At 54.1% G+C, this 21,842-nt stretch overlaps 2 protein-coding genes and 1 long non-coding RNA gene across 3 annotated transcripts; 1 reads left to right on the forward strand and 2 right to left on the reverse strand.

Annotated features, from left to right (window-relative positions):
* Positions 1–4,359: 4,359 nt before the first annotated feature.
* Positions 4,360–5,329, forward strand: C6H16orf92 (chromosome 6 C16orf92 homolog). The gene is made up of 3 exons (XM_078074620.1): positions 4,360–4,423; positions 4,734–4,892; positions 5,009–5,329. Exons 1-3 carry the CDS (start codon positions 4,360–4,362, stop codon positions 5,098–5,100), a joined length of 315 nt encoding a protein of 104 aa, XP_077930746.1. The 3' UTR covers positions 5,101–5,329.
* A 119-nt stretch (positions 5,330–5,448) lies between these two features.
* Positions 5,449–11,642, reverse strand: TLCD3B (TLC domain containing 3B). Its single transcript, XM_036091207.2, has 5 exons — positions 11,153–11,642; positions 10,199–10,282; positions 7,321–7,555; positions 6,781–6,876; positions 5,449–6,579 (listed from the first exon to the last, which is right to left on the reverse strand). Exons 1-5 carry the CDS (start codon positions 11,275–11,277, stop codon positions 6,292–6,294), a joined length of 828 nt encoding a protein of 275 aa, XP_035947100.1. The 5' UTR covers positions 11,278–11,642; the 3' UTR covers positions 5,449–6,291.
* A 2,836-nt stretch (positions 11,643–14,478) lies between these two features.
* Positions 14,479–20,180, reverse strand: LOC118535029 (uncharacterized). The gene is made up of 4 exons (XR_013448774.1): positions 20,160–20,180; positions 19,422–19,568; positions 18,917–19,053; positions 14,479–14,674 (listed from the first exon to the last, which is right to left on the reverse strand). It is a non-coding gene; the product is annotated as an uncharacterized LOC118535029 (long non-coding RNA).
* Between the last annotated feature and the right edge of the window lie 1,662 nt (positions 20,181–21,842).

Here is a 21,842-nt window from a genome sequence, read left to right on the forward strand (position 1 = left end):
ATCTCCGAGGCCTCTGGACCTTTGCTCACAGGACCTCCCCGGCCTGGAAGAGCTTCCCTTCCTTCGGGAGTCATCCTGGGTCACCTCTTCCTAGCAGTCTTCCTAGAGTATCCCCACCCCAGCCCCTAGCTTCCAATGCGCCACCTTAGGCTCCGTTCTACCGCCTGTTTACATTTCCGTCTCCCCCACCACCAGGGAGGGCCATGGAGGCTCCCTCAAGCTGGGCCTGGCCCTCAGTTGGCACCCCGGAGTATTGTGATTTAAAAGTAAGAGAAGTGTGGTTGCACAATAATGTGAATGTACTTAACACTACTGAACCGTATGTTTGCAAATGGTTAAGATAGAAATACTATGTGTATTTTTTTAAAATACACGATTTTTTTTTAAAAAAGAGAGAGAAATGCAAAGTCAAACCACACTGAGATAGCACTTATCACCTACCAGATGACAAAACTCAAAGCATCTGTTAACACACAATGCGTACAACGCTGTGGGTAAATGGGCACCATCTCTGAGGAGGCCATTCTGATGGTGGGTACCAAGATGACAAATACACAGACTCTTTGACCCAGAAATTCTACTTCTAGGATTTTATCCTACAGATATGCTGGCCCATGAGCAAAATAATCAAAGTTCAGGGTTCTTTAATGCAGCATGTTTGCAATGACAAAAGACGGGAAACAACCTAAATGTCCACGAGCAGGGGATCAGTTCAATCAGTTCTGACACAATTTCGAACGGTGAAAGAGTATGCAGCCACAACAAAGAAAGACGCCCTTGTACTTGCATGCACACACTTGTACAGAGCCGTCTTCCCAATCGCAGCTTAACCTAAAAAAGTAAGGCGCAGAACAGTATGAATGGAATGGGGAGAAAGGAGTTTATATGTGTTCGGGTTTTTTTTGTGCATAACTTATCCTTGGAAGGCTGCCCAAGAAAGTGGTAACTACATCAAGCTCTGAGGAGATTGCTGGAGGGTAGGGTAGGGCAAGAATAGGAAAGTCTTATTTTCTGTGCTTTTGTACCCTTTGGATTTTGTACCATTCGCCTCTATTCCCTATTCAAAAGAATACATTAAAATAATATCTATTTAAAGGCAACCGTCAGGTTTCCTTTGGGGCTATCCAGGATAAGAGAGGAGGCAGGATCAAGGGAGACCCCCATCCAGGACTAGAGCTGGTGGGTTTGGCAAGAGGCAGACGTGGCCTGCGGGGAATGGGGGGAGCAAGCTGGCCGAGAAGTCCTGCCCTCCTCTGCTGCTGCCTGCCGGGGGCTTAGCTCAGGCCCAGCAGCACGGCTCCAGAAAGCCTTGTTGGGGCAAGGTGAGGATGAAGTGGGAGCTCGAGCCAGTTGCGGGGCAAATGGCAGACAGTGCTGAGCGCTGGCTTGTGGAAAGGTTTTTATCCATCCATTTGGCTAATAAATATTTATTGGACACCTATTATATGCTTTGGTGCAAGTCTATGACCAAGATCAGTGATCTCTAGCTCCAGGGCCTTGTAGGGGAAAGAGACAGATACACAGACAATTCCGATGCAGTGATAGGATAGGGCATGATCCGAAGGCCATGGGAGTTGTCCTCTTGCACCAAGTGTGGTCTCAACTGAGACTCAGAAGATAGGAGAAGTTAGCCAGTTCACGGGTGGGGGGCAAGCTGTCCTAGGCACAGGTGTGTGCAAGGACTGGAGTGTGCTGAGCGAGGGGGGCTGTGTTAAGAACTCAGGTGGGTGGGTGGATGGGGCTGGGCAAGAGGCTTGCAGCTCAGGGTAAGGTGTTCATAATCGCACAGGCACCAGGGGAAGCCATTGGAGGGTTTTAAGTCATGGAGCCGAGCGTTCTGATCTGTTCTCCTCGAGGGAGGAGTGAACAGAGAGAAGTCCCCCGGTCCACAGGCTGTCGAAATACCAGGGGAGGAATGGGGTTGACTTGAAAGAGTGGCAGCAATGGAGCTGCCAGGGAGGCGGATGGATTTGAGATTTATGTTGGAAATTGAGCCAGCAGGTCTTGATGACGGCTCTGTCAGGAGACAGAGAGGAAGAGGGTTGGGATGACTCCTGGGTGTTTGTGTGGAGCAGAGCATCTCAAGGAATGGTGAGACCCCTTTGCGGCGAAGGAAAGCAGGAGCTCAGTTTGGGATAGGAGAACCAAGAGCTCCATTTGGGATCTATTGAGTTGGAGATGGTTTTGGACATAAGGAGACACGAAGCAGGAAGCTGGGTAGAGGAGTCTGGAGCTCAGAGGAGAGGACTAGGCTCGAAATATACATTTGTGAGTCACCAGCATATAGATGGTATTTAAAGCCATGAGACTGAATGAGATCACCTAGGGAGAGAGAATATAGACAGAAAAGAGAAGGTCCAAGGCTGAGCTGGCTGGAGAAGGGGGGACCCTGAAAATGGGCGAGCATGGCTCCCACGGCAAGAGGCAGGGGCATGGGCGCGCTGCTGCGAGACAGACGGACTGAGCAGAAGTAACCATTAGATTTGGCAAGTTAAGAGGTCATTGGTAGACTTGGCAAAAGTGGCTTCAGTGGAGCGGTGAGGACGAAGCTAGGTCGTTAAAGGTGAGGGAGCAGAGACAGCAAGTGTAGACAGCCCCTTAGGGGTTATCTGTCTATAATGATGTGCATCCAAGAGTTCTTTCCCCTGTGATCCCTGAGGGCAGAGACCGTGCCCTGGTGATTTCTCTCTAAGCCATAAATGGAGCCTGGCACAGAGCAGGGGCTCAGTGCATGTACTTAGTGATTGGATGAATAAATGAATGAGAAGTCATTGCGTGTGTCAAAGGAGCCTTTTCTGGGGGACAGGGCAGCCGCATCCTTTTGGGGCGAGTGAGGAAACGGCAAGATCCACTCCAATGGCTAAAGGCTCTGGACCCCTTCCCGCGGCTAAACGGTGGCAGCAGCCTCAGACAGGCCTGGGCTGGGAACCCTGGCCGGGGGTCAGGAGCCGGACTCCTCGCTGCTCCTCACGTGCCTGACTTCGGCTAAGTCACTTCCTCTTTCCCAGAAGAGAGAAGTGTAGGGGAAAGGGGCCCACGGGAGGTCCCGTAGATGTTAGTCTGTCTCCTTTTCCTCCATTTTCTCCTCCCTGAGCTTTACCGTTTAGGAAATAGAAGCTGAGCAGGGCAAGGACCTCCCCAGGGGCTACTGTGAGGACGCTTGAGAGGGTAGCCCCTGAGGGCAAAAAAGAGGAGGGGTGGGGACCCAGGGGAGGAGGGCGCCTCCATCATAGGACAGAGGACCTCCCAACATGCCACAGACACATGCCTGATTTGGGGGAAGTCACAGAACCGAGACTGCCGGAGACTCTTGAACAGGCATCTGTGTAATCAAACCAAGAAGACCCTGAACTGTCCTTGGGCTTGGGTGGGGCGGGACACATCTGTGACAGACAGGCCCTTCTGCCAATCAGAGGAGAGCTAACTCTTGGAGGCCCGCAGGATTGACAGTGGTCGTTGGGAAGGGACAAATAGAGAAAAGCAGGGATTGGAAATGGGAAATGGGATGGCCCTTGGAGGAGCCCACCCGGAGAGAGGAGCCTGCGAGGGCGCTGTGGGTGACCAAGAGACAGGCCTCGAGATGGGCGGGGCCTTTTCTCTGACAACCCCCGTGCCTGCCGTTCCCGCAGCGGTACCTTTTCCTGCAGCACCTGCGGGAAGAGGCGGGAGGAGGGCTTGGAGGAGCGGGAGCGGTGCCCTCGCGGGTAGGAGGGAAACAGGCACCCGTGGGCACTGCTGCCACCTAGTGGGAAACGCCTGTTATTTCTCCCGGCTCCCAACCCCAGGGTCGTCCTCAGCTGAGCACTAAGGGACGTGAATTTGGGGACCCTTGAATTTGGGGACCCAAAGCAGGGGGGAGCCTCAGAGAGGAAAATGCACAGCCCTGGGAAGTGTGCGTCGCCCACATTACTTTGCCCCTCTGCGCCTTGGTTCCCTTGTCTGTGTAATGAGGACAGGCTAGCTGTGATGGGTAAGGGAGGCCATGCAGAGAGTGGATTCCGGGGGTAACTGGAGGTGTTTCTCCCTGCCCCCCACCCCAGGAAAGACCGTGTCTGCTCTACAAAGGCAGCTCTCCTTAGTCCCAGCTTCCAGCAAGCTTGCGCCCAAGTCCTTCCTATTTCTAAATGTTGGGGCTGCCCCTGTTACTGTTTTATCATTCACATCACCCCAATCAAAGGATGAAGGCCCTGGCGGAGATGAGGGGGTGGTCCCAAAGTGTCCTCTTCTGATGTGGGGACTTGGGGGGAAGTTCCCAGCTCCCAGCACTTTCTCTCTCCCCTCACCCCAGAGCTTATGCTCAGAATGGCCCCAGGCTGTGACATCACAGAGCCCCACCCCTGTCACAGGAGTGGAAGGGTCATGAGGCTGTGGCAGTGGGCGTGGGCATGGGTGTTCCTGGTTGGGCTGGGGGCCATAGAAACAGGTGGGAAGCTGTCCTGGCAGCGGTGGGGAGGAGGAAGTCTTGGGGTGAAGGGTCAATCTGCCTTAGGAGCTGGGAGGCCAAGCAAGGGCCTGCCTCTCCCTGCCCGTCTCTCCCCACCCACCCCCCCAAATCCAGCACGGGCCTTCGCATGGAGAGCTCAGTTGATCCTTAAGATGTTCCTGGAACAAAATCAAACCCCTTCCCAGCCACACTAAGGCTGTGTGGCCTGGCAGGGTCCTGGATCAGCCACAGCCTCCTGGGGTGGAGGGCAGGGGTCTGCTTGATTCTTGACAGAGACTTTGCTCCCTAGCACCCAGCCGGGAGCGTGCCAGCACCTCGGTCCGGGAAGCAGGGTCTCTGCTCTTCATAGACAGACCCGACTTCTTTGATTACCTAGACTCAGACCAAGACAGGCTCCTGGCTGTGGCCCAGTTTATTGGAGAGAAACCTGTCATCTTTGTTAACTCAGGTATGAACCCGCTTGAGAAGGGGCCTCCTTCCTTGCCAGGACCTGGGGAAGAGCTGCCCTTGGCCCTTCCATTGGAGAGGAGGCAGGATCCCCATCTTCCCCTCCTTGTCTAACAGGATCCAACTCCGAGTTCTTCCATCACATCCTGGTGGGCGCTCTGGTAGTGGCCTTCCTCTTCCTCCTTTACCAGTTCTGCACACACATGTAAGGCCCCCCTTTCCCGGGCCCCTCCCACCTCAGCCTGCCTTGGGAGAGGCTGAAGGACCCAAAAGCCTAGGGAGGCAGGGTGTGGCCTCCCACTTCTGATCTCATATCCCATAGGAGCTGCCAGAAAGGGGCCTGAGGAGCCGGACAAGGGCCCTGGACTCTGCCCTGAGTGCCCAAACCCGCCCTCCTCTCCTGCTGAGGAATAAAAGTCTGCTTTTTTCTTGCCTGACTGCTCGGATAACCAGGCAGGGGGTCCTGCCCCACCCTGGGGTCCTGGGGCCACCCGTGCTTTCTACCCCCAGACCCCCACCCTTCCCCGCACCAAAGAACTGGGTGAAGAGGGCCTTGGTGGCGTTCACGCAGATCAGATCGTCTTTATTAGCGGTCTGGAAAGCACCTCCCAGGGTCCCCTGACCCCAGACTGGAGGAAGCCTTGAGAGGTGTGTAGCACCAGGGACATGCCGGGGCCCGAGGGCAAGATGTGCAGCCCAGTGGGGAGGGGACGGGGTGCCCCCTCACCTGCCCCCGGGATTGCTCAGCACTGCGAAGGTTGGGGGTAGCAGCCACCTCCCTCCCCCCACCCCCACAGACTAGTATGGATTTGGGCGAATAAATAAAATAAATAAGATCCCTCAGGCTGGCCTCCCTGAGAGAGAGGAGCAGTGGAGGCAGCTAGCCCCAAGCAAGGCCTGCGGGGGCGGGGGGGGGGGAGGGTCAGTTAGGGTGTCCCCTCCCTCTCAGATGGTGCAGAACCGAGAGGAGTCTGCAGCAGGGGGACAGGCTGGGATGGCCTTGGTAGCAGGGCCTCCCCCACATCCTCTGAGTCCCGGTCCCCTTGAGTCAGGTTCCCCATGGCCGTCTAGCCCTCAGTGGATGGGAAGTGATGCCCCCTTCCTCTGTCCTTTGCTTCCCCAGGGCCCCAGGGTTGGTGATGGGAGAAGGGGTGCGCAGGAAGGGGTTTGCTACCTTCAGCTCAGGCACTGCTGGGAGAAGAGGCACCCCCTCCCTGCCTTTCACCGGCTCCCTGCCCCTCAGCCCGGGAGCAGAGATGTCCCGCCCCTTTGCAGTGCACCTGTCGGTCCTGGGGCCGCCAGGGCGACAGGGCCCTGGCTCCCACCTCCTGCCGGGCAGCCCCAGAGCCCCGTCCCCAAGGTATGGGGTGGGGGGGGTGGAGGGTCCCCCGGCCCCACCCTCAGTCCTGGGTCTGACAGGGAGAGGGCGGCGTGGAGCCCCGGGGCCGGAAGAGGCGGCAGGCCCCGCGGCAGATGAGGAAGAACCAGTAGAGCTGGGGGGCCAGGAGCAGCGCGGCGCCCAGGTTGACGTGGGCCGGGATGGCGAGGGGCACGGCGAGCAGCGGCAGGCCGGCGTGGCGCCCGTAGGCCCAGTACAGGTAGGGGAAGAGCAGCACCCGGCAGCAGAGGAAGCTGATCAGCATCAGGGCCCCGTTCACCTTGTGCAGCAGAGTGTGCTGTCGCTTGTACTGCGGTGGGTGGGCGGGGCGGTCAGAGGGCGGGGGGCGGGGCGCAGAGCAGGGTGGGGGCGGGCACCTCCGACCCCCCTCCCCTCCGCGGCCCCCTGCGCCCCCGCCTCCCCTGACCCCGGCCTGGCCCGCTAAAGAATCCCTGAAGGTCCCTGAAAGTGCCCTCCCTTCAGGCTCGCACGGCCTCAGGCCCCCTCTCACCTGGATGAGGATCTTGCCAAGGCAGACGAACGGGGTGCTGACCTCAGCCATCAGCAAGCAGCCTAGGAAGAAATCGCCCTTGCCCTGACGCCACACCTGCGGAGGACAGGGAGAACTAGCCTGGCCTCTCCCTGGACTCCCTCCCTCTCTTCTCTGCGGCCACTTTTGGAGAGGCTCAGCTCGGAAGGTCTGAACACCTCTAGTGTACAGCGGCCAAGCTGCGAGCATGACGTCCCCGTATCCCTCCAACCACCCCGTGCGGGAGCCTCTATACCTTATGTTACAGCCGAGGAAACTGAGGCTCAGAGATCTGCAACCACAGCTCCCAGGCACCACGGCTGGGCATATCCAGCCCGGGCCAGGCTGAGCCCAGACCCTCTCGCTGTTTGGGGCTGGCCTGGTGCTCAGAAAACCCTCTGCGGGAACTCTCCATCCTGGGCCTGCCCTGCCCCTGGGGGACCCGGCCACAGGGCTCCCCGGGCTCCTGCGGCGCTGGCGTGAGCAGGACAGGGGGCCCTGGCTTTCAGCACCCCGACTCACCACCGACAGTGGGAAGCAGACGAGCACCATGACGGCGTGGTGGAGCACCATGAGGAACTCCTTGTGCAGGTAGCCGCGCGCCACGGCCCAGATGCTGCCCGGGGCTCTGGCCCCCCCTTCGTCCCCTCCGTGCCCCTTGACCTGGTGCTTGTGCCAGTGACAGAGGAACATGGCGTAGATGTCATAGATGAAGTAGGGCACTGCAAATTGCGTGTAGGCAGAGGAAAGCCAGTGTCTGTTGGGCAGAGAGAGAGGGGGGCATCAGAGAGGAAAGGAGATGGACAGAGCAGTGACCAGGTGCCGGGGTCAGCACTGGACGTGCCACCGGAGCAAGTGATATTCACAACAACCTGAGACAGAAGTGGACTCTCGAGGTCCGTGATGGAACCCAGGGGTAGAGGGCAAGAAACTGGCCCAAGGTGGGACGGTCACAATGCTGGTAGGTAAGGGTGCTGGGAATCAAACCCAGACTGTCTGACCTCAGAACCCACCCATTTTTCATATTTATTCATTCATTCATTCATTCATTCATTCATTCATATTCTCTCTCTCTCTGCAATATGGGGAGAGGTGAGGTAGGGAAAAGACACCAAAGGACAGCCACAGACCACAGGGCAGTGACAGAGAAAGCAAGCTCAGGCAAGATCTGAGAGACAGCTGAGGTTAGGACAATAACAGCAGAAGAGGCAAGAGCAGTGGAGAGCGATCGTATTGCTGACATCCACTGACACGCAGGCACTGTTCTAATATCCAAAATCGTTTACATGCATAAACTTATTCACTCCCCGCAGAAACCATATACAAAGTGGGGATGGTTACCACCCCCACTTTACAGATGAGGAAACTGAGAGACTAGGTGACTTGGCCAAGGAATAACCAACCATGGGAAGTCTGGCTCCACTGTCCCTAGAAGATTCGAGACAGGTGTCACAGACAAGCCTCACTGGGGACTTGGAGGTGCCGTTACCGCTGCTTGTTCTGCCTGAATACGGCCCAACCTCTTGTTGTTGTTGTTGTTGTTTTTCAGGTACAGCCAAGCATTAAGGAGAAAACGCTGAGCAAAAGGAGTCAAGAACAGAGAAAGTTCCTTGTACTTTGAGAGTAAACAAAAATGAAAAGCACATGAATATGCAACATTGCATTTTTCTTCTTGACTCAGCACGTTGAGCACTTTCTCTTAAATGCTGTAGCCCCGTGGCAGGTCTGAGGTGGGAGTGCGAGGTCAGGGAACTGGCCCAGCTAGGTGGAGGGATGAAAGCAAAGTCAGCCGGAGTAATGAAGAAAAGGAGCTGAGACCCTATATGAGGAGCTGCCCAAGGGAGAAGAGGAATGAGGGCCTGGGGCGGGGAGGGGGGAGGCCAGCGAAGGATCGGGTGAGATGGAGACAGAATGCAAACCCTAGGAAGACTGCCTACAAGGGGACAGGCAGCCCACTCCAGCAGGGATGATTTGGGGCAAAGAGAACCCGAGACCCGTGCTGGAGCTTGGAGAAAGGGAGAGAGGAGAGGGAGCAGCAACCCAGGTTAGACAAGCAGGGAGAGCCCTGGTGGAAAGGGGTCCAACTGGCCCAAGTGGAGTTGGAGCAGGAGTGGCTGGGAGAGCCAGCCCCAGGAGCCATGTGGCTTGTGGGGGGACTAGTCCTGGTTTAACTTGAAGAGTTAAACCCGTCCGCACACTCTCAGCAGTTAGGTGCTCAGGAGTAGGAACAGCTGTTGTCCCTGGATTAACCCTGATATTCCCCCACCCACCTGAGGATTACAGGGGAAGGGATAAGAACAGACCTGGGGGTGGGCGTGGGGGGGGGAGGAAATGTAAGAGTGGAAAGGTGACCTCTGTGTGAAAAGATGAGAGCAAGAGATGCCTGGGAATCCAGGCTCATCTTAGACCCAGGGGTGGAGCAGAAGGGCAGAGGGGAAGAGGAAGCCAAGTTACCAAATGGGATCTGAAGAAAGAGTTAAGCACCCACTGAACAAGAGCCAGAACTGCTTTAGGCATTTGACTCCCGCAGCTCAATGCCTCCTCAGGGTAGCCCTTCCAGGAAGGGATGTACCCCACTCCACAGATAGGGGAACTCATCTGTAGAGAAAGAGGGGCGCCGCCAGGCCAGGGTCCTCCAGACAATGTTCCTGCGGCCCAACAGTCTCCAGAGAAGGGGGTCAGGGCCAGGAGTTAAGCGCGGGGCGTCTTCAGCACCCTGCCGGGCCATTCGGCAGCAGCCCGCGGGTCACCTGGAGCTGGCCCGTCAGCACCACGGACAGGGCCCCTCTCCTGCCTCCTCCAGCCCCACATCGCAGGCCTGGGCTTTTTTGGCAAGCCCCAAGCACTGCGGCAGCTGCCGGTGCCAACTTCTGGCCTCTTCACCCTCCCCCTCCCCCTCCCCCACCCGCACCCCCCCACGGCCCAACTGTTAGTGGCCTTGTCTCTGTCATCTCTCTCCTGTCTCCCTCTTGCGCACAGAGCTGAGACTGGACACCTGCACTGGGGGAGGAGCAGAGGGGTGAGCCTGGCATGAGGAGGGAGGCACCCCAGTTGGGTGCTGGTTAGAAAGGGGGTCTGAGGGATGTAAGGGAGGGAGGAAGTGGGGAGGAAAGGGCACACAGGCCCTACTACGGTATGAGAGGCCAGGAAGCCTAGGAGCCACTCTGACAATCCTTTTTGATTCCCACTCCTTTTCCCCCTGGCTCTGACCTTAAAGGACAGGACATGGATAAATTTATCCCTGGGTGTTGAGTTGCAGCTAATGCAGTTAACTTGCTCAGTCCCAAGTGAAGGGTTTGGGGACCACTGAAGGAGTCCCCTGGAAGACCTGGGGTCCTCGGGAGTCACACACACACACGGGCTGCGGGAACTTGGGCCAAGGTGGTCTCGTGGCACTTACTGGTCATCAATGATGTGCTTGCAGGAGGTGGAGACGATGTAGCCAGCGGTGGAGGCCATGACGGCTTGGACAGAGGACACTAGCCTAGGGAGAAAGAGGGAGCAGAGGTAGAGGAAGGAGACACAGCCCTCAGTTTCTCCTCTTTACTGTCCAGTTACTGCGTCTCGGGCCACTCTCTGCCCGTCTCTGCCTGAGGCCGGCTTGCCCGGGGCTCGCCTCCCACCCTAGGCTCCAGGACTTCCCGCTGCTACTTCTCAGTGCACCCCACTCCTCCCTGCCAGCTTCCTTCCCTTGGTCAGTCAGGGACACTGAGTGGCCTCAGGAGGACACAAGGGAGGTCATCTTGAGGTGAGACAATGCTGATAACAAGGTCTCTTCCCCGGGAGGGGCAGCACAGGGACAGCACTGGATGGCAAGGGGGTGCCCCCGGCCTGTTCTCACAGCGCTTAGCCACCCAGTCACCAGGCCACTCCTCGGTGACCCTGAATTCCCCTGGCCACTTTCCTGCTCACTCTTTGACTGTCCCCATGCTCCCCTCCCCAACTCTGGCCCTCATTCTAGCTTGTACAGAGTTCTACCGTTCACTCCTCTGTCCCTTGTACCCCCAAACATGTGACTTGACTAATACACAGCTCTCTGCCCCTTGCCCCTAATATCTTAAAGGAATGTTTTAGTCACATGCTGGTCCTGTTTTGGAGGGTGGGAGGGTGAATGGGGGAGAGGAAAGAAAAGCAGTCTGGATACTAGTAGACCAGATGGCTGGGTTTGGACGAGGTCTCCTGGGACAGTGAGTAAGGCAGTGAGGGGGGCAGGAAGCTTGGAGGTAAAGCCCACCAACCACTTCAGGAACCGCCAGTCCCTAATGGGCCAAGGGTCCAGGGAAGGACTGGGGTCCATTCCACCCCCATAATGCCTGAGAAGGGGAGAGGGGCCGGGGGAAGGGATGCAGTTTACCTGGCTGAGACAATGACCGCGTCAGCCTCCTCCCAGCGCAGCTGGGGCAGTCGCTGGAGCGTGTTCTTGGAGAGGAGAAAGAGTCCGGGGAACACCACCCCCCCAGCCACCATTGGGGTCAGCATGGTGGCTCAGGCCTCGGGCAGGGAGGCTGGCGGCCGCAAGGGGACAGGGAGGCCGAGCTGAAGGGAGTTAGAGGTGGAGAAGGGACACCAAGCCAGGGAGGGAGAGAGAAAAAGAAAAAGGGGCACAAAGGGGACAGGGCGGGGACGGGATGGGGCAGGCGAGTCAGACCAGAGGAAGGGAGAAAGGGAGTTAGATGAGACTGGGGAAATGGGGAGAGACTGGGTAGAGGAAGGATCCGGGAAAGGGAGCGGGAGGAAGCTGGCCAGAGGGCTGGAAGCGAGACAGGAGGAGAGGACTTGATAAGAGGACAGAGAGGGAAAGGGTACTGGAGGAGGAGGATGCGGGTGGGGGAGGGGAGGGAGAGGAGAGGCAGGTGGGGAGGGGGGGCTTACGTGGAGAGGCTGGGAGGACCCGAGAAGGCGGGGTGGGACCGTGGTGCCAGCCCTGAGAGGGAGGGGGAGAGGGAGGGAGGGAGGAGGGAGGGAGGGAGACAAGAGGAGCGGCCCGGCCAGTGGTCAGCGGTCAGCTCGGCTCTCCCGCCTCTCGCTGCCGCCACGGTCCCCACCGCCCGGCCTGGAGGCTGCGCGGGGCATTATAGAGAGTTCCTGCCCAGCCCCCTGCCCCCTCGGTGGGGAGGGGGAGGGGGAGGGGGAGTCACCAGCTTGGGGAGGGCGGGGGAGGGGTGGGGAATGATGGCACCGACCAGACACCAAGAAACCGGACCTGCAGCAGCGTCTCCCCATGCAGCTCTGAGCCACAGCAGCGGCTGCGACAGAGATGGGGGGAGCAGAGAAAGAGGGAGGGGGAGGCCCTTAAAGAGACAGCAGCTGCGGCACAGGGGGCTGCTGGGGACATGGGCCAAGGGAGTGTGGGGCTCTCCTCTTGGGGAGGAAGGTGGCCCTGGGCTCCCTGGCCAGCTGGGAGGGGGCTCTGAGCCCCCAGATGGGGGCTTGACCCTGTTTCCCACCAACACATTGCAAATGCCTGCCATTTCTTCCTCTGCCAGTGCCTCCCAATGCTTGCCCCTCAGTGGCCTGCTGGGGTCCCAGTTTAGGGGCGCCACTCCAGCAGAGAGAAAAAGGATTCCTTTGGGGAGGGAGTGAGACAAAGTTGTGCAGCTTGCTGTCTCTGAAGGATGAGTTTAAGGACTGGATGAGAATAAAAACAGCTCAACACAGCCTCCTGCAGGCTCAGAGACCCCCCCCCCCCCGTATCCTTCACTCCAATGGGAAGGGGGAAGACTATAAGGTGTAGGTGAGGTGCCTTTAGATCCAGTCTTCGCTGCAAGGCTGTCTGGTGATCTTGTCTACCAACTGTAATAGCACTGAGGTAACGGCACTTGTCGCGTTCTTACGGGGCAAGGAATGGTCCTGAAGCCTTCGGTGGCCCTCCCCAAGGTCACATAGTTAGAAGAGGCAGGAGACCTCCCATGCTGGGTATCAGAGTGGCTGCCGGGTTTGAAGAGGGTGAGGAAACCCTGCCTCTCTGAAAACCCACCAGGAAGGGGAGGATGCTCCCACCCTGTCCCTCAGGCTACCTGGCCTCTCCTGGCCTCCCCTAAGCACTGGTCACTTTCTTTTTCTTCAGGTCTATTATCTTCTTGGCTCCCCTTCCCCGGGGGCTTCACAGAACAACAGTGGGAAAGGTCCTTCCCCAGTGGGAAAGGACCCCAGGGATTAGCTGGTTCAAACCCCTCATTCACCTGCGAAGAAACTGAAGCACAGTGACTTGGCCAGGGTCACACTGCATGTCCGAGGCCCGGCTGGAACCCCGTCGGCCTCTGAGCTGCTTCTCACCCTTTCGTGCTGCCTTCCTGGAATTTGGCCTTCCTGTCCTGAACCCCACTGTCCTCTGGGCTTCTGCATGACGTGGGGCCTGTACCCAAACCGTACTTTGGTTTCCAGGCCTACCCTAAGGTACACCTCAATAAGCAACCCCACAATTTGTCTTTGCCTGTCCAAAGACCATTCCATTTCCTCCCCAAGAGGCAAAGGGCTGGATTTGCAATTTTGTGCTGCCCTCTAGTGGCATACGGAAAGAACAGACTGAGAGGTCTCCGGCCTTTGGCAGAAGGAGTTAGGGACAATTTAAGGACAATAGTGCACCTAGCTTCTTGACCCCAAGGCTAACCCTAACCCTAAGGGGGAAAAGGACCCAACTTCTTGAGTGTTTACTACGTGCTGGGCATGAAGAAAGGTGGTTTATGTTCATTCTTATTTAATCTTCCCAGATGGTAATATTTGTTTTATAGACAAGAAACGGGTTCAGAGATTTAAGGGGAAAAAAAAAAAAAGACAAAAAACTTGCCCAAGATAACACAGCTATGAGAACTGGCAAAACTGGATAGCTCCAAAGCCAAAGAGCGAAGCTGAGTTTGCGGGGAGGATGGGCGATGGTAGAGCACCGTAATGTGACTACTTGATTCAGGACTACAAACCTGGTCAAGTCGTGGCTTCTCTCTGGACGACGTGAATTACAGCAGGCAGACACACTGTTCTGTCTTCCAGGAATTCACCTAGACACCCAAGTAAATTCTGCCTTCTGCCTGCTCCCTCTCCTACCTAAGTTTCCGATAGCTCACACATGTATTAAGCTGTGTCAAACAGGTCATAAATTGGCAGCGGAAGGGCCCAATCCGGCCCACAAACATGCTTTCTTCAGCCAGTATGGTGTTGCCAGGATAGTATTTTCTTAAATTCTAACTTATTTGTCAGTGTTTGCAAATTAGGAGATTTCACATCAAAGCTCAACTTCTTTTAAGAAAGAATCAGAAGATCAGACAACATGGAGCCCGCGTTCTAGCTCCATAATGCTGGGCTGGGGCCAAGCAGCTGTTACCCCATTCGATGGGCTGAATGTTGAGTCCTCCAGCTCACCAGTCATCCTCCACAGAGCCTACAGCCCTGTTCCTTGCAGGAGTCGGCCACCCCTATTTCACAGACATGAATTTACCTGATCCTCGCACGAGGTCTCCATGAAGACCGGAAGGTGGGTGTTCTTAGTAAACCCATTTACAAGTGGTGGGGGGTGCTCTGAAGTTCAGAGAGGTTAAATGACTTGCAAAAGATCCCATAGCCAGTTTCTTTTGACTCTTAATTTCCCCCGGCTTGTGCGTGCACGCGCGCGCGCACGCGCGCGCACACACACACACACACACACACACACACACACTGCTTCCGCTCTCACCACTAACTCTTCCTGAAAGCAGGAGCTCATTCTCCACCAGGCCTGGCCCAGGAAGGATGCCCTCACCCTGTCTTCTTACTTGGACGCCACCAAAACAGCCTCCGCTCTCTCCATCCGCAGGTTGGAGTGGTTCTGCAGGCCCCAGCAGAGGACAGTGAAGCTCAGTGGGAAGAAAATGCAGCCCAGTACAAAGAGTAGGGTCATGCCTGTCTGGGGTAGAGAAGGTGAGAAAAGGTGAGCATGAGAATGCACAGTGTCCCTCAGACCCATAGACTCCCTTCACCCTGATAACCCAATGGCCCATGGGATCCATCCATCTGTAAGCCATCAAGCATTGTTCTTCCCTGATCTCTTTGGGATTTTTTAAAAACAGATTTTATTTATTTGAGAGGGAGAGAGAGAGAGCATGAGCAGGTGGAGGGGGAGCAGAGGGAGAGGAAGAAGCAGACTCCCCGCTGAGCAGGAAGCCCAAGGTGGGGCTCAATCCCAGGACCCCAGGACTGGGAGATCATGACCTCAACCCAAGGCAGATGCTTCACTGACTGAGCCATCCATGCAGCCCTCTTTGGGATCGTTATTGCACTTTAAATATCCCTCATCCAGGACAGTTGAACATCCTTTTTTTTTTTTTTTTATCAACCCATTCCAACAATTTCATTCATTTTCCCTGTAATCCCTGGAGCTGGTCTACACCTCCCAATCCATCTCACACTTTAAAATTTCTTCTCTTCATCCTTCAACCCTAAGGATGTGCCTGCTCCTTCTTATTAACTCCACCCCATCCCATCCTCTGCCCGCCTACACCTCTCCCTTCTCCTAGGTTCTCACCTCTGAGGGGCAAGGTGGAGGCTACGGAGGGAGGCTGGTGATTCTCATCAGCACCCAGAACTCAGAAAAAGGAAAGAGGGTGTTCAAATTGTAAAGATATTTGAAATTTAAAAATACTTTCTTAAAAAGAAAAAGAAAAACCAAGGCATTATCCCATTAACAAAGAAAAAAAGAACAAGAAACAACAGAACCCCTGAAAACATACATTTTTACATATATGTTATTTTTGTCTGGGAAAGCCTCCCCTCCCCTCCCCTCCAGGGAGGGGAGGGGTGCAGAAGGCCCAGGGGGCGTGCAGGGAGTTGGGGCCCGCCATCCTGCATCTCTTAGGCAGCTTTGAGGGGACCTTCTTTTAGGACACAAGGAAGGTGTCAAACTGCAAGGGCACGAGGCAGAGGCAGCTCGGCTGGGGCAGTTGAAGAGGGCAGGAACACCACGCTCCCATTGGTGGATGGGTGGACGGTTTAGAACATGCTCTCCTCCCATTGGCCCACCTCTTGACACATGTGCCCTATCATGTGCTTCCTGGCAGAGGGACCTCCCCTAGCGGGGGTGGGCTGTGCGGGCCTTCTAACGCAGAACTGACCAATTAGAATTCGTCAATGGCTCGATGGACAGCTTCGTTTTGGGCGGAGTTGAAAAAGGAGCAAGGAAAAGGAAGGAGGGGGAGAATAAGAACACCCTAAGGAGTCGTGGCCTTAAAAGGCAGTACAAAACAAACAAACAAACAAACAAACAAAAAAGGCAGTACAGTATAGGATAATGGTTAAGATGGCAGTTTCTAGAGTGGGACCATCTGGGCTTCAAAATCAGACTGCGGATAATAAAAGAAACTGACTGTATGTCTCCATTTGGATGAAGTTCAAAACAGGCAGAATATCTTCGGTGAAAAATCAGAATAGCACTCAACTTGGGGGGGGAGGCGTTGACTGAGGGGAGACCCCAGCGAGCCTTCTGGTGTTGGGAATGCCCTTATTCTGATCACGAGTGTACACATAGGTAGGCGTGCCCTTAAAATGTGTGCACTTTATTTAAATTAAGCTGGAATTAATTTTTAAAATGCTAAACAAATTTAGGCTCTTCCGTTCCCTGAATGATGGTGGGCCAATCCCTGTGGACCTCAATTCTTCATCTGTGAAGCTGGTTTAATAATAATTCCAGGTCATTAAATGCTACTTCTAGAGCATTTACTATGGGCCAGACACTGATCCTAGTGCTTAAAAATATCAACTCATTGCCTCATTAACAGAGGAACAGCTTCGTGGGTTATTATTGTGTCTATTTTACAGAGATGGGAAAACAGAGGCACAGAGAGGTTTGGTACCTTGTCCAAGATGACACAGGAAGTGAACGAGGTAGGATTTTTAAAATCCTATTTTCTGACTGCATTGGAAGGCAGCTATGCTCACCGCTATACCACCAACGCTTCTGACTGCATTGGTCTTTTTTTTTTTTTTTAAGATTTTATTTATTTATTTAAGAGAGAGAATGAGATAGAGAGAGATAGCATGAGAGGGGGGAGGGTCAGAGGGAGAAGCAGACTCCCCGCCGAGCAGGGAGCCCGATGTGGGACTCGATCCCGGGACTCCAGGATCATGACCTGAGCTGAAGGCAGTTGCTTAACCAACTGAGCCACCCAGGCACCCCTGACTGCATTGGTCTTTATAATGTTAAGCAGATATAGAAAACTCATAAACTCATTTTCCTAAAGGAACTGCAAGGTTAAAAAACAACAACAACAACATTATTTTGATACAATTTAAACATCAGTCACAATTTCAGAGCTTATCTCTGTGATGGTTCTTGCTTCTTTAGCTACTCCATTTTCCCCCTCTAGATAGGACTCTGAACATCAAGTTAAAGGTTAAACCAAGAGCAAGATAAGATTGCTTTTTTTTTTAAGATTTTATTTATTATTTGAGAGAGAGAGAGCATGAGCGGGGGGAGGGGCAGAGGGAGAGGGAGAAGTTGACTCCCCACTGAGCAGGGAGCCCGACCCCAGGACCCTGGGATCATGACCTGAGCCAAAGGTAGACGCTTAACTGACTGAGCCACCCAGGTGCCCCACAAGATAAGATTTGTTTTTAATGAAGATGGTTCAAATTTTAGAAACAAAGTTAATAGACAGTTTTTATTCCAATATTCTCTTCAACTTTTCTTGTCTACATTTTTTTAAGATTTTATTTATTTATTTGAGAGAGAGAGAGCACGAGCAGGGGGGAGGGGCAGAGGGAGAGAGAGAAGCAGACTCCCCGCTGAGCAGGGAGCCCGATGCGGGGCTCGATCCCAGGACCCTGATCATGACCCAAGCTGAAGACAGACGCTTAACCGACTGAGCCACCCGGGCGCCACAAGGTAAGATTGTTAAAGATGAAGCCTTTAGTTGCCTTATTAGTGGCCATTCTCCCCACCAGCTTCTCACCATCCGATCAGGACGCCTTGCACTGGCTGCATAACCCACTGTGGGTAACAACTCAAGTTGGAAAAATTTGGTTTAGAGCACTATTTCTCCACCTTTTTTTCCCATTATTCTCCCCTAAGCAGCCTTTTTTAGACATTTTGTTTCCTAATCACCACTCATCATGAAATTTTGATAACACAGATATACTCTATAACTGTGCTTAATATACTAAAAAGAGATTTTTTGGTTTGGTTTGGTTTGGGGTTTTTTTTTTGCCACCAAGAACCTGTTTCTGACCCCTTGGGGGCGATATTACCCTGTCAAAATCCATTAGAGCCATCACTCCGGCTCAGGTTCACACCATCTCAACATCCAATGAAACACTATTAGTCCCATTCCACAGATGCATGCAGAGAGACCTTACATTAATTATCGAGGATTGAAAGGGCTGGTAAATGGATCGGGAATCCAGAGTCCTACAGAGATCCTAGCTCAGCCACTTAATTATCTTTTTCAAAACTGTGCTTTCTCACATGGAACATGGTGGGATTGGTCCAAAGAGGTTTTCTCTAGGGTTTTGTTTGTCTGTTTGTTTTTGCCTTATTTGACCTAACAGTAGCAAACAACTGTACAGCACATACTAGCTTTCAGGCACCAATCTGTGCCTTCTACGTATACTAGCTAATGTGGTCGTCACAATAACCTAAGGAGGACATACCATTATTACTTTCCGTTTACAGAGGAGGGAATCGAAGCACAGAGGAGGGAATCGAGGCACAGAGAAGTTGTGTGATTTTCTCAAGGTCACACAGGCAGTTAAGTGGGCACAGCTAGGATTTGAACCTAGTAGTCTAATTGGCAGAGTACCCACTCTTAACCATGCACTTTATTTTTTTATTTTTTATTTTTAAAGATTCTATTTATTTATTTGACAGAGACACAGCGAGAGAGGGAACACAAGCAGGGGGAGTGGGAGAGGGAGAAGCAGGCTTCCCGCCAAGCAGGGAGCCCGATGCGGGACTCCACGCGGGGCTCGATCCCAGGACCCTGGAATCATGACCTGAGCCGAAGGCAGACACTTAACCACTGAGCCACCCAGGCGCCCCTTAACCAAGCACTTTAAAAGGAAACTCTTTATCACTACTGAAAATAGAAAGCCAGTATCAATTGCTGTAAATAGAAAGTAACCAAGAAATAAATACAATGAAAAAAAGTGTTCTAACCTTCAAGCTAGATACTTTCACCTGCTCCGCATTCTGAGCTGGAGGCCTGCACTCCCTTTGTTAAAGACAAGACGTGGCAAGATAAGCACGGGTAGAGAGGTGTTAAAGGGCTTCTGGCAGCAAAATGAGACATGCTCCTGTAATAATCAGAAGTGTTGAAGAGGAATTGGAAAGAGAATAGCTTTCGTGCGCGGGCGCCCACTTCCTTACAGATGGGTGTAGCATGTTAAATAAACCCGAGACCGGACGCGTTCCACACACTGTGATCCCTCATCAGGACATTCTAGGGGTGCCCTGAACTCCTCGGAGGAGGAGGGGAGACTGCACCAGTTCTGGGGGGGGCGGGGGGGTGCAGCCCTTGGGACCGCGCCCCCAGAGAGGGGTTAGGCGTGGGTGATGCTCCCCAGGTGCCCGTCCAGGCTCCAGGGACTCCGGCCGCTTCCCCGCCCCAGCCTGGCTCCCCAGGGCAGTCTCTCACCCCCACCCCAACGCGGTCCTCACACACCTGTCACACAATTCACCCGGGGCCTGGAGTTTACGGTTTCCTGCTACTCCAGGCTCCTGAGTCCAAATGCTGTCCTGCGCATCCTCTCTGCCTGGGTGCTGCGCAGCCTCGGCCCTGGGAGGCGTGCAGGTGTCTTAGCACGGGAGGCTGTGAATAAGTAAACAATAAGCAGCCAGAAGTGGCCTGTTTCCCACATGATACCCAGGGAAGGGTCCAATTCCCCCCACCCGTGCTCTGGGGAGAGTCCCGCCCAGCAGGCCAGAGCATCTATTATTTAGTGCTTTTATTGTACCTGTCCCAGGCTAGGCACTGTTTAAGCAAGCCCAGTCCCACCCTTTATCTGTGCAGTAGAAAAAGCTGAGGGGGAGGATAGATGAGTGGACCGAGAAAAGGAAGAGTTTGTCCAGGCCCTTTTTTTCTGCCATAGATTGGCTGTGTGACCTTGGTCAAGTGTCAGAACCTCTCTGAGCCTCAGTTGTATACCCACAAAGTTCCGTTGCCTGAGCTCAAATCCTAGCTCTGTCACTCACTAGCCAGGAGAACTTGGGCAAGTGCTTTCTCGCTTCGTAAAATGAGGATAGGGACTGGAGCAGTACCTCTCCCTCGGGCTGCTAGGATGAGTGAATGAGATGTGCTCCGATGTGGCCCCTTGTAAATTCTCACTGTGATATGCATTCCGACTTGTTCGGGTTCTATTTTTTCATGAGCCCTTGTTCTATGCTGGGGACTATACATAACCTTTTCTCCGATCATCACGAGCCCCCTTGCATCTTAGGTGATCCCTACTTTCCGGATGAGTGACTCAGGCTCCATGAGGTCAGCTGACTTGCCCAGGGTCACACCGATACGCAGTGGCACAACTAGAATCCATTGCCTGACCTAAAATTCTTTTCAACCAGGTCAGGATTCTTTTCTATCTATAAAGTGGAAATAATGGGGGGGCCTGGTGGCTCCATCAGTTAAGCGTCTGCCTTTGGCTCTGTTCATGACCGCAGGGTTCTGGGATCCAGCCCTGTGTTAGACTCCCTGCTCAGCAGGGAGTCTGCTTCTCCCATTCCCTCTGCCCCTCCCCCCTCACTTTCTCTCAAATAAATAAATAAAATAGAAAAAATAAAAATTAAAATAAGATGGAAATAATTGTTCATGCCACTCAGGTCTACTGTTAGGATTAAATAAAATAGAGTCTGGGAAGAGGGTTTGATTGATGTTTGCTCTAGCTCTGGTCATCTCCACTTCTTATTCCCTGGGCGTGACTACCGGAGCACAGGCCTTTCATTTTCCTAAAAGGACGCTGATAACCTCTGGGAGGCAATATCGTCTGATGTCCGTAGGAGGGGCCAAAAGCCTAAGATCAAAATCGGAGCAGCCGGGTTCCATTCCCTCGCCTGAGGGCAGGCCTGGCTGGGTTTCTCTCATCTCCTGGGTGTTCGGTGGGTCTCAGATCTCCCACCCACCCCACAAGGACTGAGAGTACATCATCTTTTTCTTTCCTTCCTGGGGTCAGTGCAAAACTCCACACGATCATATCTGACATCTCCAGCTTTGAACTTGAGGGAGAGGGAGACCTTATGGTTCTTTGGCCATCGTGAAGTCAGTTTCTTCCTGCCTCCAACAAATGGTGTGATGTGGGCAGAAGTAGCCTCGGCAAAGTGGGTGCATACATCACCCGTCCTATTGGTTTGTCTTGCAGAGAGCAGGCCCGGTGCACTGCCCACCATCCTGCATAATGTATGAGCCCATGGTAGGAACAGAATACCATCAGCAGTGAGTCTGACCACTGCAGGCCATGGATGTGTCCAGAGGTCTTGCCAAGGCTGACATCTCTCTGTTGGCAGGAACAGAACAGAGGGAGGGAGTCTGTGTCACTTGAGGCCTTTCCTGGGGCTGGGGTGGGAACTGGCCTCATCTTGGGCCTCGGGATTCTGCAAAGAAGATGGGGCAGACAAGACAACAGCCCCAAGAAGGCAACCTGACTCTACCTTAGAGTCAGCAATGGTGACATTGGGGACAGCTAGCTTCCTGTCTCCTGGGTTTGAAGCTCCCTCTGAGAGGGCTGGGGGTGGCAGAGGAGGGATGGGACTCTGTCAGTGTGGTTGAAGGTGAGAAGGGAGATTTGGCACCCGGGGACACAAACCCTGGCGATTTCTGGGGTTGCCTCGGGGTGCTGGAAATCCCCAGGGGCAGCAGCAGGGACAAGGTACATGGGGGGGGGGACGTGGACAGAAGTAGGTATGTGGTGGTACTGCTGATGTGGGAAACAAAGGCAGAAACAAACTATTAAATTTCCTACAGCTCATTGACAAGTCCTTGAAATGGGCAGAGTGACATTCCTCTAGGGACTCAACTGCCTCCATGTTGACACTTTGCTAAGGGCAAAAGACAATCCTAGCCCATCCCCCACCTCCCAGGATCCTGTAAGCC

Source organism: Halichoerus grypus, chromosome 6 (assembly GCF_964656455.1).
Source record: "Halichoerus grypus chromosome 6, mHalGry1.hap1.1, whole genome shotgun sequence".
Taxonomy (NCBI): Eukaryota; Metazoa; Chordata; class Mammalia; order Carnivora; family Phocidae; genus Halichoerus; species Halichoerus grypus.

Bases quoted from the DNA above. Each gene is read 5' to 3' on its own strand.
- TLCD3B (XM_036091207.2), bottom strand. From the start codon at position 11,277: ATGCTGACCCCAATGGTGGCTGGGGGGGTGGTGTTCCCCGGACTCTTT. The intron at 10,283-11,152 runs GTAAACTGCATC...CTTTCTCCCTAG, and splicing joins GCGGTCATTGTCTCAGCCAG to GCTAGTGTCCTCTGTCCAAG. The intron at 7,556-10,198 runs GTAAGTGCCACG...TCTGCCCAACAG, and splicing joins AAGCACATCATTGATGACCA to ACACTGGCTTTCCTCTGCCT.
- C6H16orf92 (XM_078074620.1), top strand. From the start codon at position 4,360: ATGAGGCTGTGGCAGTGGGCGTGGGCATGGGTGTTCCTGGTTGGGCTG. The intron at 4,424-4,733 runs GTGGGAAGCTGT...TTTGCTCCCTAG, and splicing joins GCTGGGGGCCATAGAAACAG to CACCCAGCCGGGAGCGTGCC. The intron at 4,893-5,008 runs GTATGAACCCGC...CTTGTCTAACAG, and splicing joins TGTCATCTTTGTTAACTCAG to GATCCAACTCCGAGTTCTTC.